This window comes from Sinohyriopsis cumingii, chromosome 17, assembly GCF_028554795.1.
Source record: "Sinohyriopsis cumingii isolate HCF-2022 chromosome 17, ASM2855479v2, whole genome shotgun sequence".
Taxonomy (NCBI): domain Eukaryota; kingdom Metazoa; phylum Mollusca; class Bivalvia; order Unionida; family Unionidae; genus Sinohyriopsis; species Sinohyriopsis cumingii.
Genome location: NC_142977.1, coordinates 69,008,699 through 69,024,685, shown reverse-complemented (window position 1 = coordinate 69,024,685; position 15,987 = coordinate 69,008,699). Strand labels below are relative to the sequence as shown.

General features: G+C 34.0%; 1 protein-coding gene across 1 annotated transcript in view; it reads right to left on the bottom strand.

Moving 5' to 3' along the window:
* Positions 1 to 2,703: 2,703 nt before the first annotated feature.
* LOC149779179 (uncharacterized) overlaps positions 2,704 to 15,987 on the bottom strand; it is a 29,173-nt gene continuing 15,889 nt past the window's right edge. Inside the window, exons 5-6 of the mRNA XM_089939747.1 lie at positions 11,410 to 11,556; positions 2,704 to 8,650 (exon numbers count right to left, since the gene is read on the bottom strand). Of these exons, the coding sequence (XP_089795873.1) occupies positions 8,423 to 8,650; positions 11,410 to 11,556 (375 nt within the window). The 3' untranslated portion in view covers positions 2,704 to 8,422. The remainder of the gene's footprint in view (positions 8,651 to 11,409; positions 11,557 to 15,987) is intronic.

The following is a 15,987-nucleotide window of genomic DNA, read 5'->3' as shown; positions in this document are numbered from 1 at the left end:
CTTCGGTATGACTCACCGGGGGTTCGAACCCACGACCTCCCGCATCCAAGGCGGACGTTCGAACCACTATATATTCCAGTCCATATTCCTAACTAATATGTATTCCAATAGCTTTGTTATAACATTCCTTTGCTGCAACATTTAATTAGTTTGATTTATTTGGTCTGCCTGAGAAAATTAGCTCAATTATAACGTTTTTAGTCAGCTAAGTGATGGTGGTCAGTGCAAGGACAACTCCCGGGGACCCTCTAACCTCCGATCGGTAACTCCTATAGTCTAAATAACGTGATCATCTGGCTTAATGTCTTGGCAATTTAATTTGCTTGAGAATCTTCGATTTTGCTAATAAAATGCGGCCGTTATTAAAAGACTAGTAACGTACAAATATGTACCCCCTCCATATATACCCTTACATTTATGATCATCTACTTCTGTCAAAAGCTGTACACTTTGTGTACAAAGCGATGCATGTTTCCTTGGAATGAGAAACATATTCCCTGGATTACATATGATTACTGGATACGTGGCTTTAAACATGTGAATAGTTTTTAAGGCCCGCTATAGCAAGTACCGTTTCATAGTTGAAACCTGCTACTTTTGAAAATTAACTGATTTTAAATTAAAGATTGGAAAAAGAAACCCAGTATTTATATGTGTTCTTTTCATGGATTAGAGAAATCAGCTAGGCCCAGCCAGTCTACTGGGCACCGTAACTGTTGCAGCAGTGATGGGCGGTTGAGTGATGAGATTAAGCTTAACATCTGTACTGAAAAAGTTGCTAAACGATTATTGTAATCTGGATAGTTTAGGCCAAATGCGAGTTCTTTTACGAGTATTTCAAGTAAAAATAATGGGATCAAATGTGGTCCATGATGGCTTCTGAGTCTTTGATTAAAAATCGGCCATCTTTGTCCTTGAAAATAAGTTTACTTTCATTCTGACCTCTTTAGAGTACATTAACACAAAAGTACTGTGCAATTTCCAAAACAAATCCCTTCATTAACTCGTCGTATTCTACTGATTGCCCAAATATATTTTTCACAATAAGGTATTGCTATTATATAATTCCCATCTCTATGAAACATTTCGGTCCTCAAAGCTTCCATCAGTTTGAGAATGTCTCAGTGTATGTCACACATCATTTCACTTACATCATTAGCACTGGACAGATTTGTAAAGATACAGATAACGTTTCTCAGATTGTTTAGCTTTGTCTAGCTTTTGTGTTGCAGCTTACTCTGATTACGATGGTGATGATAACAAAATAACAACAGAAGTGCACACTGTAATTATTATAACCTAATATGTAGGTGTGCATGCAAAGAATATATCAAAAGTCCATCAGTGTTATTATACAAGTTATATAATTATATAAGAATCCGAGTTTACATTAAAGATTTTATTTCTTTTGTTTATTTCTGCTTTCAAACATGATCTTTGCAAGCTTGCATTATTGTTCAGTAACAGACACTGCAACTAAATTTTGATTGTGATTAATTTCAGTTTGGAATCAACACTCATCTATCTCCGATTTCATAATTTTCAAACATGATTATAGCTGTAACGAGAGTTATAACTGATATTTAAATGAAACATTGCTATATTTAATCAAGTTTTTCCTAAAAATGTGCATCCTTTGTTGTAGAGTGTAACGGGTATACAATACTGTATTGGTGTATCCTTTGTTGTAGAGTGTAACAGGTATACAATACTGTATTGGTGTATCCTTTGTTGTAGAGTGTAACAGGTATACAATACTGTATTGGTGTATCATTTGCTGTAGAGTGTAACAGGTATACAATACTATATTGGTGGCAGAATTCTAAATAGCCACATCTATTTGGAAGATTCGTGCAGAAAACATCATAAAAAGTTGTCACTTGAACTTTCTGTTCTTTGGAGTCTCATTTTATGCATTTCTTGATGGTGCCTCTTTATTGATTACATGTGTGTGATTTGGATTTTTAACATAGCTTTAACAATTTTACAGTCATATCATTATGATATCTGCAGTGAGGCAGTTTATAGTGATATCTAGCACTGAGGTATCATACCACAGACACGTAGCATGATGTCCCACTCAGTCACATTATCCTGACACCAGGCCGACCAGTCCCAACACTGACTTCATAATGCTGAGCACCTAGTGAGGCAGCTGTTAGTACCATTTTTTTATGTCTTTGGCATGACATGGCCGGAATTCAAATCAGCGACCTCCCACATCAGATGTGGATGCCCTAACCAATTAGACCACCAGAGCGGTATATTGGTATTATAAACGATTACACCAAGGTCAACAGTCTTTAAATAAGTTGCATAGATTTTGAGACCTGTTTATTTGGAGAGAGAGAGAGAGAGGAAGGGAGCAAATGAGTAGCTAAAGAATAAAACTGAAAGAGCCCAAAATATGTAAATACAGTTTTGAATAACACACAGCAGGGCAGATATATTCCTAAATGAAAAAGAATACAATTTCAGTGTGCTATTTTCATTGTGGTGCTAAAAGTTGTATCATCATTGTCAATTTTTGTTCCCCTGATACATTTCAGTATCTCATTATACAAAATAATAGCAATATTTCACCTGAAGTTGAACCAAAAAGTAGTCATGTGTGACTTTAACCACAGCACTTTGACACTGTTCATGCAGAAAAATTAATAGTTCATATGAGGTAAAAAGAAATATTATTATCATTATGTTGTTTTAAATCTTTATTGCATACATCAGGATTACAACAAGTTCAAATTCACAAACATTAAAACTGGTTGAATCAAGTTCACTTTCCAAATATTGTAAAACTAAAATTATATTAAATAAAAGTTAAAGATAAAATAAAATCAGACAACACTGATTACAACATTAAATATATGCAAAAACAGCCTGAAAATATGAAATTACTTTATGCAAAATTACAACAGAGGTCAATTTTGGCAGACAGTGTAAAAGTTAACAGTAACCATAGACTATAGTAAGGTGGTTAAAATATACATGTGCAATGATCTTTTTGCCCCTCTCCTGCATACTGCACTGTCTCTGTCGAAAGTGGTCATCCATGATATGCCTGATAAAAATTTAAGAATATTAAACTCCCACCCACCAACCCAAGGAAGTGGCTGCATAAGAGGGTGGCAACTGTAAATGTTTATGATTTTAATATCAGCATTGTAGATAAATACATTTTTCCATGTTATTACTGGTATGAAAGATGAAAACCACATGTGGCAATATGGCCAGATTGCAAGCTAGGATTACTGTAAATTCATGTGTTCATTTGCTGCAAGCCAGTATATATTCTTGGGTTCCCAAATATCAATATGTGAATATGAGCAAAGGTGTTGAATTCAATGACAAATGCTAGCTAGACCATGACAGATGAGCAGTGGAATTAAATTGCCAACAATTGTATTTAAAAGAGATCTCCAAATGTAATAAATGCGGAAAACAGTACGTTTACAATTATGGCATGTCATGGACTGTATTCTCTTGAATGACCTCAATTCTATGCACAATAATTTGTGAAACATAAGCAAATCAACATGAGATCCCCTTCATGTCAAGCCTGCCTTATAATCTGCTTAAGTAAAAACAATCTGCATTGAATTTAATCTCGGTTGTGGACTGTCATACAGACAGACTGACATGGGCAAGTATGCCAAAGTGATAGCTATATCAACAATAAATCAAGAGAAGAGGGAAGTATCAAGTTGCAGATAATCAGCTAAGCTGAACGTTATATGCAAGTAATTTACATTTGATTCATCTGAAATGAGAAGGAAGATCCAACTTTTATCATCTATGTTTTAGCCACTCCTTGCCATCAAGTCTAGGCTTCTTTCAAGTGAAATATTAATGGCTTTATTTATTCAATTATCATTAAATATCTTGATATTTGCTTGACATATTTTTGTTTTATCATTGTGTGATACATTTTTCATTTTATCAATGTAATGTCAAGCAGAGGCTATTCTAGGCTCCCACAACAGGGGGAAAGTCACTTCACCCTCTGGGCAGAGCAGACAGAATGGCAAAACCATTAGGGAGACTTAATTTTGTTCACAATACAAAAGCAACACATAGCTAATAATAATAAGAAGAAGAATAATAAATAATAATAATAATAATAGTTTTTGTCATAGCTGCTGCTACTGCTGTGGTATAAAAGTATTTCTGTATGTTTGTTTATTAGATATGATAAAATAAAAAAAATTGTTTATTAACACATTAACCCCTGGAGCTTTTTGTCATTTTTGCCTAAGAATCGAGTAGGAAACACATTTTGAAAGATATTTCTGAACAGACTAGAAAACACCACATCCCCGGTCATCTTTCAATAACATACTGCCTAGTGGTGTTAGAAACATCGATTTTCGTTGGCTATTTGACTCATGCATGAGCAGAAGGGTAAAAGTTGGGACTTTTTTTTTTTTCCTAAACAGAGCCATTATTTTTGTATGGAGACCACTCTTTATTCCAAATGCCCATCTTATCCTACTTTTTGCAAAGGCTCATCTGTCTGTTTGCAGTTCATACTGGTTTGCCTTAGATCTGTGACCAAAAAGTCTAAAATCCGGACACAAAATCAGATTCCGACCACGGGCAAATTTTGGGTAAAAAAAAGTCGGGTCCAAAAAATGAGGTTTTTCTATCTGTATTTTGTAGTGCAACAAGATATTCCAGATTATTTGGTATCATTGTAGAGCTACATCTGTCTACCTTTCTATAATGCCACCCACTTTAGTGTATCATGCATGACCATGACACTACAGAGCTCGGCAGTAGGCTACTACCTCCTGCCCTGTAAAGTCGTCGCTAGGGGTTAATGTGTTAATGAACGTTTATCATGATCTGCTACTGGATCTGGATATTATTTTATCCCAATCTTCTTCAACATTCATGATTTGGTACATGATCCTGAGCCATTTTTACTATAGCAGAAAGTACCCCTCTGCAATATATGCATTAAGAATCGTGGGATTGGCAGTAAATCTCTGATGTTGATTACGAAAATGAACTTGTACAATGATGTTGGAAATTTCTGAAAGTGTTTTTTTTTAATTTAAAGTAGCCTTTTGAAAATGTAATACTTAAGGATTTTTTCTTCTTTTACAGCAAAAACAAAACTTGAAAGATTACATTTTGCAGAGGCAAGCATAGTGTCTTGCCCAAGAAAATACTACTATAGCTGATGCAGGCTCTCCCAATCTTGTGAAATGAACCTCCTTATCAGGAGTCCAAAGCCCCATCCACTTAGCCACTGCAAATCCCTTTAATATTCAAATTTTATGTTTCATCACTGTGGACAAGAGTCGTCTTATTAATTCAATACAAGGTCCTGTGACTAGGATTTCGCATCAACAGGATCCTCTTTAGAACTGCTTAAGATGCTAATATGAGCTAATAACTACTAATGACCAGGTGTAATATCCACTGTCTGACTCAGTATCATTTTTCAAATTACTGGCATGTTCAAGTCACAAAATCATCACTGTGGCTTACTGAACACAATGGCAGCTGAGTATATTTTCAAAAACTTTGACCCCATAGCCAGTAATAAGGATAGACCCATTTAACACTTTTCTGCTAACTCAAACCAAAGAGCTGTACCAAAAAGAATCTAGCCCAAGTCATCCCTTAGGGTGTCCCTATATGTCTTTTGTGTGTGTGTGACCTGGTCCCTTTACTGTGTTGTTTTTGTTATTGAATATTATGCATGGCATTTTACCCGTCTTGTCTTGTCACAAGTTTATCTCATATCTTTGATAGGTATGAAGATAAATACATAGAAGTAAAGCAATGTCTAAAATAGAAAATACCTGAGCACATTTCTGGTAAACAAAATAATCAAACAAATAATTCTATCTTGGGTCAAACTAGGTTGCCATTTGGAAAATTATAGTGTTAACTTAGCTATTCAATGTAAATATGTATCAAGGGTATAAATACTCATGAATTATTTTTCTACAGAAGAAGGAAAAACCAGGATCCAGAAAAAGGCATGTAATACAATTCCAATTGTTGTCTCTGTGTTTTTCTATCAGTAGTGGAGCATATAAAAAGGAATAACTTTCACCCCTCTCCACCCGTTAATTCAAATGCAATATCCCAAAACCGCAAAAGTGTAAAGGATTATCTTGGTCTATGGTAAAATATCAGAATTGCTTTATTTCATAACTGACTAAGCTACTCTACAACAAACAGCAATATCAGGATAGTTAATTTGGTAATTTGAAAAAAGACTCCTTAAAATAAAATGATAGCAGCTTTTTAAAAATTGTATTGCACATTTTATCTATATTATGCTTGGAAGGATATTTGGTGAAAATTTCAGTATTTTGTTTTTTATGAATAGGTAGTAATATATCTGCATGTAAATGATCATATTAGTAAAGAATGAGATGGCAAACATCAAAGAATTGAAAATAATGATGACCTGGTGGGTTGAACTAATTTATAAACAACTGGATGGAAGAACAAAACTTTCTACTATTGTAAACTGTGTAAATAAGCTATATATTTTTCTACATTTTTGTATCTTTATAAGTCACTAGAAAATTCAAAACTACATTTTAAAAATTTGAAAAGCTGTATGATTTACTTTAAAAATGATTTTTTTAATGACTGTTTCAAATAATGAAACAATATCCAAGGGAAATAACTACTATCAGATCCAATTTACCTATACCCGAGCTGCCTACATGGAGATAAAACTGACTTGAAAGGTTAGAGGATACATATTTTCTGACTGTTATTAGTAATACAAATACTGGTGAAAGAAAACTGTGCCATAAGCATGGACGGATTTCAATCTCTCTAAACTTAATTATCATTCATGAGTCATGTGATGAGATTCTATAAAGGGAGTTTAAAAAATCCAGGCATAAAAGACCTTAAACCAAAACTTTAACATATCATTAACAAGGACAACAACAACGTCAACAAAAAGGAGAACAACAATGCCAACAAAATAATGAATGCTATGTATCTTTTCCCAACTAACATAGGATTGAAAATACAAATATTTTTTTACAGCTCTTGCTTCTTAATTATTAAATTGGAAGAGAATTCTGAGAACATTTTGATGAAAATAATGATTATAAAACATTTAAAACTACAGTGAAATCCTACTATAAAATGCTTTGTTATAACATAAATTTGGATATTGAAAATCATGGTGAAATAATTTCATTAATTTTTTCAAGCATAACAGAGCATTATTGCCAAAATAAACAAGAGTTTGATTTAATAACTTGGCAAGATGTATTGTATTCTTGAAGAAAAAACAGATTCCCTGTTTATATCTTATTTTTAAATTACTTCGGCCCCTTAGAAAGCTGATAATGGTTATTCCAATTATCAATGAACCATCAACATAAAGCCATTAGGTCTTTTTGTTTGTCTTTAATGGAATTACTATTATTGAGATTGGGTGGTGAACACAAACTCTAAACATGTACTCTTAAAGCACCAATGGATATGTCTGTACAAATGAACTGTTTTCTGCCACCACCACCACCCCAATAATAGCCAATAAACTGTTTTATTTATTTCTTGTTTAATACAGATATGCTGCCTAAATTATCTTATGAGGGAGAGGCTCTCCACATCTACTTCCAGAAGGGGCTAGACCAAAGGATTAATTTGCTTGCCTCTCTAGGAGACAATTCAACTGGAACACCTCAATAGTTTCTGCAATGTGACAGCAGATCTCAATCACATAGGTGATCTGATTAACATAATTAAATAATTCAAATTGGGAACAACTAATCACAGGAAACACTTTCGTTGCACTTTCTCCCATTGGTTCTTAACAGCTGTAATTTTTTCAAGGAATCCATGATCCAACAGCCTGGTATCTCTGACAATAAACATGAAGCTGGGAACTGTGTCTCTTTAGTCCATGATTGTGCACCCCCATCCATTCCATCTCTTGTATAGCTAGGCGGATACATATGGAGTACATGTAATTGCTTCAATTAACTGACTTAGTTGCATATTACAGGATAGCTCAATGGCACTTCATGTTATTGCAGGGTTTCTCTATATCATTTAAAAATTCTGTTGCTATTTATTTCGTCATGTCATGAAAACAGTTTAAGAAGCAAGAGTTAAATGTAAAATGAAACAAGAAGATTATGTCAAGATAATGACATCATTTAACTGGTTTAAAACTTGGAACCACATGACCAACCCACTACTTGGAACAATATAACCTTTTATGGAGTTATAGGCTTTGCATAAAATTTTAACAATGAGTTGATCCCACTGATTACCAAAATCACCAAAGCTAAAGTATGTCTTGCATTTCACTGTGAACAAGGCAAGACCATTATATGTATGTGTATGATGTCATTAAATTATCAAAGCATAGATATAGGAAATGAAAATCATTTTAAGTTTTCAACAAATTCAGGCAAGGTGAGATTCAAAATCCCTTTCTCTTGACAATTCTCTGGAGGTCTTTTGGGACTTGCATGACCCGTGGGACGAGAGTCTTGGTGAGGTATTTTGGGACATCCACACTCATTGCAACAATGGAGTTGAAGACAAGGAAGACTTCATCAACACTCATAAAGGCAGCATTCTTCAGGGACATAGTTTCCCAATTTTTGATCTGGCCCACAGCAAACATAGTTATCAGCATCAGGTAGCCCTGTACAAACACAAAGAAAGATAAACCTACAAATTTGCAAATGTGTATACGGCACATATATAAAGTTTAAAAAATTGTGAAGATCAACCAAAGAATACCATTAAAAATGTTTATGTAATATATTACACGATTTGTTATACTGCACTGTATATTTACTGTCCATTTATATCTGTGGGAATCAATTTTGTTTGATTCATAAAAGAAGATTTTCATCAGTAAAGTCATCTGTTGACTGAAGAATTGGTCCTAGTCTCTTTTCACAAAAGATAACTTTCACTGAGTATTTAATTTCAGTGTCTTACGACCACAAAATAAAGCAACAATAATAAACTGACAATATTTCAAAATCTAACAATCTTTCTACGTACTTTTCATTAAGTTTTTCAAGAATTTGTTGTTGTTGTTGTTGTAGGGTTTAACGCCATTTTTCAGCACATGATAGGTTATACATAGCAACCAGTATTAATGGTGGAGGAAGAACCACGGAAAACCTCGGAAAGAACCACTGACCCACAAGAAGCTACTGGCAAGCTTTCTCACATACCCACATTAGCTGAATCCGAGATTCAAACCCATGCAGACAGAGGTGAGATGGCAGTGATCTGGAAAGTGCTTTAGACCACTCAGGGCCCCTTCAAGAATTTAAAATGTTCTCAAAGAAATGTTTTTTTAATGGAAACTTTTAACTGTCTCCAAATAATTAATGCCCAACAGATGTTACTCCCTCAGATAAATACCCGTGTCACCTATCATTTGATCCACACAACCTGTTTTATGTATTATCTATTCATTAATTTACAAAACTATGAAGGGAACGAAAATTCTGAATTTAAAATGATATATCTTACTCTGTTTTAATATTCTTCAAGCTGAATTCAAAGAGTTCTGGGAAAAATTCAAAGTTTGTCCTGAAAATCAAGGACTTTCGATAATAAAACTGAGTTCTTTTTAAATTAAAAAATGTCTGTAAGTCAACACCTCACATTCAAGGATTTTTTGAGGTAATATGAACCATGGCGAATAGTTTGATTACTGCCCTTATAGTGTTATACGAATGAAAGTGGATTAGAATACCAATGAATTTTTTTAAAGTGGAAGGATGGTGTGCAAATAACCAACTGAAAGATATTTACTTCCTAAACTGTTTTTCTGTTGCGAGTTAAAGAGGTAGCACGTCAACCCCGCAAATAAAACTGAAATGGAATTACAGCCCTACAATACTCTGTTAACATACCCCCCAAAATCCCATAAGTGTAGTTTTACAAACCCAAATGTGTAGTGTAGTCAAACTCTTGTGGAGAAATTTTACTTCCAGTGATTGCAACCACTGTGTTTGCATGAAAAATCGGTATTGCATATCATGCAATGAACACAAGACTGGAGTTTCAATTCCTTTAAACGTGGCCACACATCACTGTATTCCATGTTGAATGTCAGAGTAGCCAACTTCACTTGTATTTTCAGTGGACTGTTATCCATAATAGCAGGGATGTTTAATATAGCAATATTCTTGGATGAAGAAAAGACAGAAGCTCTGATTCAAATAAACTGAGAAGCCAATAGGATTGGAAGTTAAGATTAATAGAATATAGTTGAAATTAGGCTTTGCTTTTTATGCTTAGCAGACCTGGATTATTCTAAATGTGTAGTTTGGTATGTTACGGCATAAGCGCATAATTGTGGGTCAAAATTCATCCAAACTATGTGCAATGCATGATAGTAAACAGGTCTGTGTTAATGATACAGTTGATAAATATAACTCAATTTGAGAAACAGGTGTATTTTTTTTCATTTTGCATTAATGCCATTCATTACATTCAGCTACACTGCTGCACTGCACCAATTTCAAAATTTCCCTTCACACCAACTTCATTTATTTAGATCACCAGTTCACGCCATATTGTAAGGTTTGACAAATAATGCAACAAGAGTCCCTCAAACGAATCAATGATTGACTGGAAGAAAATAATTTCCAAGAATCAAAGGAAAGACTTTTCCTTTTTAACTGCTGGATATAAGAAACCATATCTGAAATTCTTAACAAACTCAAACATACCAAATTTGGCAGCAAAAAATATTTTGTCACATGACTGAGTTCACATTTTGAGGACTAGCTATTTGTTGCTATAACAGTGATTGAGTGAAAACACCATACTGATAAAATCATTTGTTTAGGAGATGTAACCATATCAGGATTTTCAGGATGACCATCATATATGGTATTTTTAGTTTCATGATGAAAAAAATGGATCCTGAACAGTCTGGCTCAAATTTTGTAAAAAATCAATATTTCCCCAAGAACTGAATAATAATTGATGGCAGATAACCCATGTTTACTGACGTTAATTTTGATGTAATTTCATTTCTCTGACAATAGTTAGTGGTATTCCACTTAATATTCCATTTTATACAAACTTAATGAAATCTTTGTCAACTGTCTGATTGTACCGACTGAAAATAAAGCGGACTTTACACAGTGCTAAATATTAGGCTCATGTTATCTAGACTATGTCTAACAGATGTTTCAGAGACACTGCCATGAATGAAATGTGCCTTAATAATAATGGACCTAAAGAATGAACTACAACAAAATGAGTGAAACCAGACATGGACATGGTATGACACTTTTAAAACAAAACTTGTGATCTTAGTTGTTAATAATATCTCTGGTTGGCAGGTAAATAGTAGGAATGGTCAGATAAACAGAAACATGGTGTATATTTTTGCTCTACACAATCAAATACTATACATAAACTTACAAATAAATGTGAGAAGATGACAGCATCCTTATCACTGTCCCTAAGGAAAGTGACCGACCGAGCGGACAAAATGGCGTTATAGAACAAGAAGGCTCCCACAACACGGCATTGATAAAGGTGAAAGACATCAGTGGTCTCTGCGTCAGTCTGAAAAAAACACCAATATTTCATCTATGAATGGAACTATATGCAGGAAAAAAGTGACATAAAGGATACATGATAGCATTAGATAAGGCCAAAAATGTGTTTCCAGTTGGCAGAATGTCCCTAGTTTTCATTGCTGACTGTAGCATTTTTTTTCACAATCAGGGTTTTAAAAGAAAGATTATAAAATTTCCCAAAATGATTTGTGCATGTAGCTGAGCCAGTTTTGCCCAGTGCATGGAGTACTTAATATATTATATATAGTAATCACTGTAATATATAATGTTAAAAAAAGAGAAGAAGAAAAAAAAGGAGAAAAAACCTACCTACCTACCCTAATTTTAAACCAGTTCAATAAACACATGTTTTGTTTCTGCCAAATGGCCCAAGACAAGTTACAGTCTTCATATTTTTAATTTGTATTACATGGAAAGATGGTCAATACTGCATGTGAACAACAAATAAACAATTTCACTTCATGAAATTTTAGACAAATTTTAATCTGTTTCATGTGATATAAAATCAATTTGTTTTCAATCCATGATTACTGTCACAACAGTAACATCAATAGTAAGCACACTGTAAGCCCACCATCTATTTAATGGTCCTCTGTGTACAGTTTACTCTGGAGATTAGCCCACCATGTATTTAATGGTCCTCTGTGTACAGTTTACTCTGGAGATTACTGACTGATGGGTTTTAAAGACCTAGACTGCAACAATGACCAAATTTTCGTCATCTTTGGTGCAAGAAAGTTCTTTCCATGGGGTAATAAAAATATCCACCAAAAAAGATGAATGATCACTGCAAATGATTTTAGACTCAACTTAGTGCATAAGACAATCAACTCATTAGCTGATGAAAATGCTGAATTCTGATTAGCTAATGCACCAATCAAATGCACATGAATTATAATTAGTGATGAAATCTTCAGTGAATACGCTGCTGCATTGATTTCCAATGCTATATACTGGAAAGAAAAAATATAGACTCAGATCTGAAAAATTATGGTTACTCAGTGATGTGGAAATCAGATCTTGGTCTTGTGACGTCTGAGGCTGATAATGAATATAGGCACTTGGGTCATGGATTTATTAATTTTCTGTAATAAATATTCACTTTCCAGCATTATACACTTTGAATGAGTCATTGCTGAGTCAGACTACAGCACAGTTTGCTACAATTTCCTTGTCAACTGAACTAACCATGACCTGAACAATGGACATGTTTCTTGTCAGTGGACAAAGAAATTTTAGACATGTGTGCTGTAGTCTGATTTTACCACTGATTCAAAGCTTAACATTTTAGAAAAGGAGATACCATAATAATAATAATCCAATCAGGAGGAATAGCAATAACAAGAGTTTCAAGACCGTTTATGTGGTGGCCATATTGGATGTCAGATCTGCACCATTTTTCATTTAGGACCAACATGACATCACAATAAATCTTTAGAGAAAATCTCATGCTGATATGACTATCCATTTAGGAGGAGTACCCTTAAGAATAGTGGCACCCATAGTAGATATCAGATCAACACCATTTTAATTGAGAACCAACTAGACGTTGCATGAAGTCTTCGGATGAAAACCACATGTCCATACGACATTATGTTCTGGAGGAGTAGCAATAACATTTTCAAGATGGCTACTGTATTGGACATAAGACTGTCTCCATTTTCATTTTTGACCAAGTAGATATCATAAGAAGTCTTTTAGTGGAAACCCCAAGTAGATACAACCATCCATTCAGGAGGAGAAGCAATAACAAGATTTTAAGATAGCTGCTGTGGTGGCCAAACTATATTTCTGAGCAATGACATTTTCATATAGGACCAAATAGACCATGGGATGAATATGTATTGAAAGTTTCATGGCAACCCTACAAGTAGTGAAAACAAACTTGTACTAAAGATGGATAATAGACGAAAGACCATGCCATAAGCTCTTCTAGTCTATGAAGAACTAAACTAAACATAGCATAAACATTACGCAGATGATTTGTTGCTAGTTCAATTACACTGTAACCATTGCTAATATTAAATAACTCAATCTAATAATGCAAGTGCTTGATTTTTAGATTAACTGCCAAGATCAGGCATTTACTAACTGACATTTTGCAGTTAACCAATTAGATATATTCATCAATTATCTAGTTAATCTTGTTTTACAAAATGCACATGGCATGGTTGAAATTGGCACACATGATTTATGCCAATGTGCCAATGATGAAGATACATACAAATCTTTTATCATCATTTATAACAAGTTATTTATGACACATATTTGTTAAATTAAATTATCTTGTATGTAGTCTATTCACAGCTACTGCTAACCCTCCTCATAAAATTCTTCCATTGTATAAGAAATGTATTTATACACAAGAAAGCCTTTGCCAAAATTATCAAATAAAAAAAAAATATGACATAACAAATCAGACCAATTTATGGAGATAAAAAAAAGGTGTGTGTGTGTGTGTTTGATTTAGATTTTTAGCGTAGCTTTAACAAATTTTCAGTCATACGATGTCTGCAGTGTGACAGTTTATAGTGATGTCTAGCACTGGGGCATCATGCCGCAGACACGTAGTATGATGTCCCACCCAGTCACATTATCCTGACACCAGGACGGCCAGTCCTAACACTAACCTCTTAATGCTGAGAGTCAAGCGAGCAGCTGTTTGTACCATTTTTGTAAGTCTTTGGTATGACTCGACCAGGGTTTGAACCCGCAACCTCCCGCATCAGAGGCGGACGCTCTAACCACTAAGCCACTGGAGTGGTCTAAAAAAAGGTGAAAATTTAACTGTAAAGAGATCTTTTAAACATAAAGCCTCACAGAAAATTGAGTTCCAATCTTGGAAGCCTTTCACAAGTTATCAAGTGGAAATTAAATCTGTGATGTAGAAACAGACTCACAGGGTACATGGAACAACATATGAACAGATACAAACAAATGGCATGGATAACAATATCTGCCCCAATCATTGTAAAACATCAGGAGCTATACAACATTTTGGCACATAACCATTATACAAAAATTCCTCAAAAAAAAAAGTGTTTTTGAAAATTGAGATTTATACTAATTTTTAATACTGCCATTTAATGATTCTTAAGTCCCTTAACAATCTTAAAGAACATTTTATAAAAAAAATACAATCGATTTATATATGCCAAGCAATCAGTAAAACAAAAACATCTAAGGTGTCCAAAGATTTATGGTACATATTTTATATACGCACTGCAGATGCAACTTAATAAAACACTGCAACCTTTTTCTTTATCAGAGTTTAGAGTGACTGTGGGCCAGGAAAAGGATGAGGGAATAGTAGTGCCATTTGACTGTTATGAAACATTACATGTCTTCAGGTTTAACAGTACATCAGCACCATATTGTCTACATGGTATCTACTAAAAGTAAATTAATATAAATGTAAAAACAAAGAATTGCAAAAAAATGTAGTAAGTTCAAACTTTTCCATATAAATATAACATTAAGTACTACAACAAGCATCTGTAGGCAGGTCCATGACCTGGTTTTATCCATCATAAGGTGTGGCTTTACAAATCGCTTATTCAGCCTGTACCATGGTGGTTGCACATGCCTGTACTACAAGATAAAAAATATTTAAAAAATTTAAATCCTGATAATATTTAGTCAAATGGTTTTGTATAAACTGTAATCCCATGACAAAGTTCAGGATATTCACAGGGGGCACATGTTCATAATGTTCTTTAAGTTTACATAAAAAGAATCCTTGTTTGGTAGGAAGCTGATAGAATTAGCATGAATGTGTTCTGCTGTCAGTTGACAATGACTTGGAGTGTACTCTAAGGTTATTAGCGTGTGTCTTTTTAGACATACAGTCAATACTGACTTTGGTTGGGCAGAGCCTACTGTAAGCTTTTTTACCTTACAGGCTTTTTGTTTTGTTCAGCAAGCTATCTGTAAAGTGGGCAGCTTCCTGACAAAACTCGTATTTAAAATGTATGCATAATATAATCACAATAAATTAAAGTAAGTATCCAATTTATCAATTTGTTTTTACACTTAAATAAGTTTTTGCATTTATATATGTTAAAAAACCTGCTGTAAAGAAAATAGACTTGAAACGTATAAACTAGTAAAAAAAAACTAAGCAGGAAGTTTCTTAAGCGATAGTCAATGTCCATGGAAGTGGGAAAATGCAGGAACATGAAAAATTTAGACTTTTCAAATGAGAAAACAACTAAGACATGAAGTGCTTCCTATGCTTGTTTATTATTTTTAATCCTCAAGATATGGTCCCAAGCATTTGAAGATAACATATAATCGCTGAATTGGGAACAGTTTCTGACCGCAGAAATAAGCAGAAAAACCCATACATTGTACAAAAATATTGATAATACAACAAAATGACATCAAATGATCACAGGTTTAGTGACCATACTTGCGT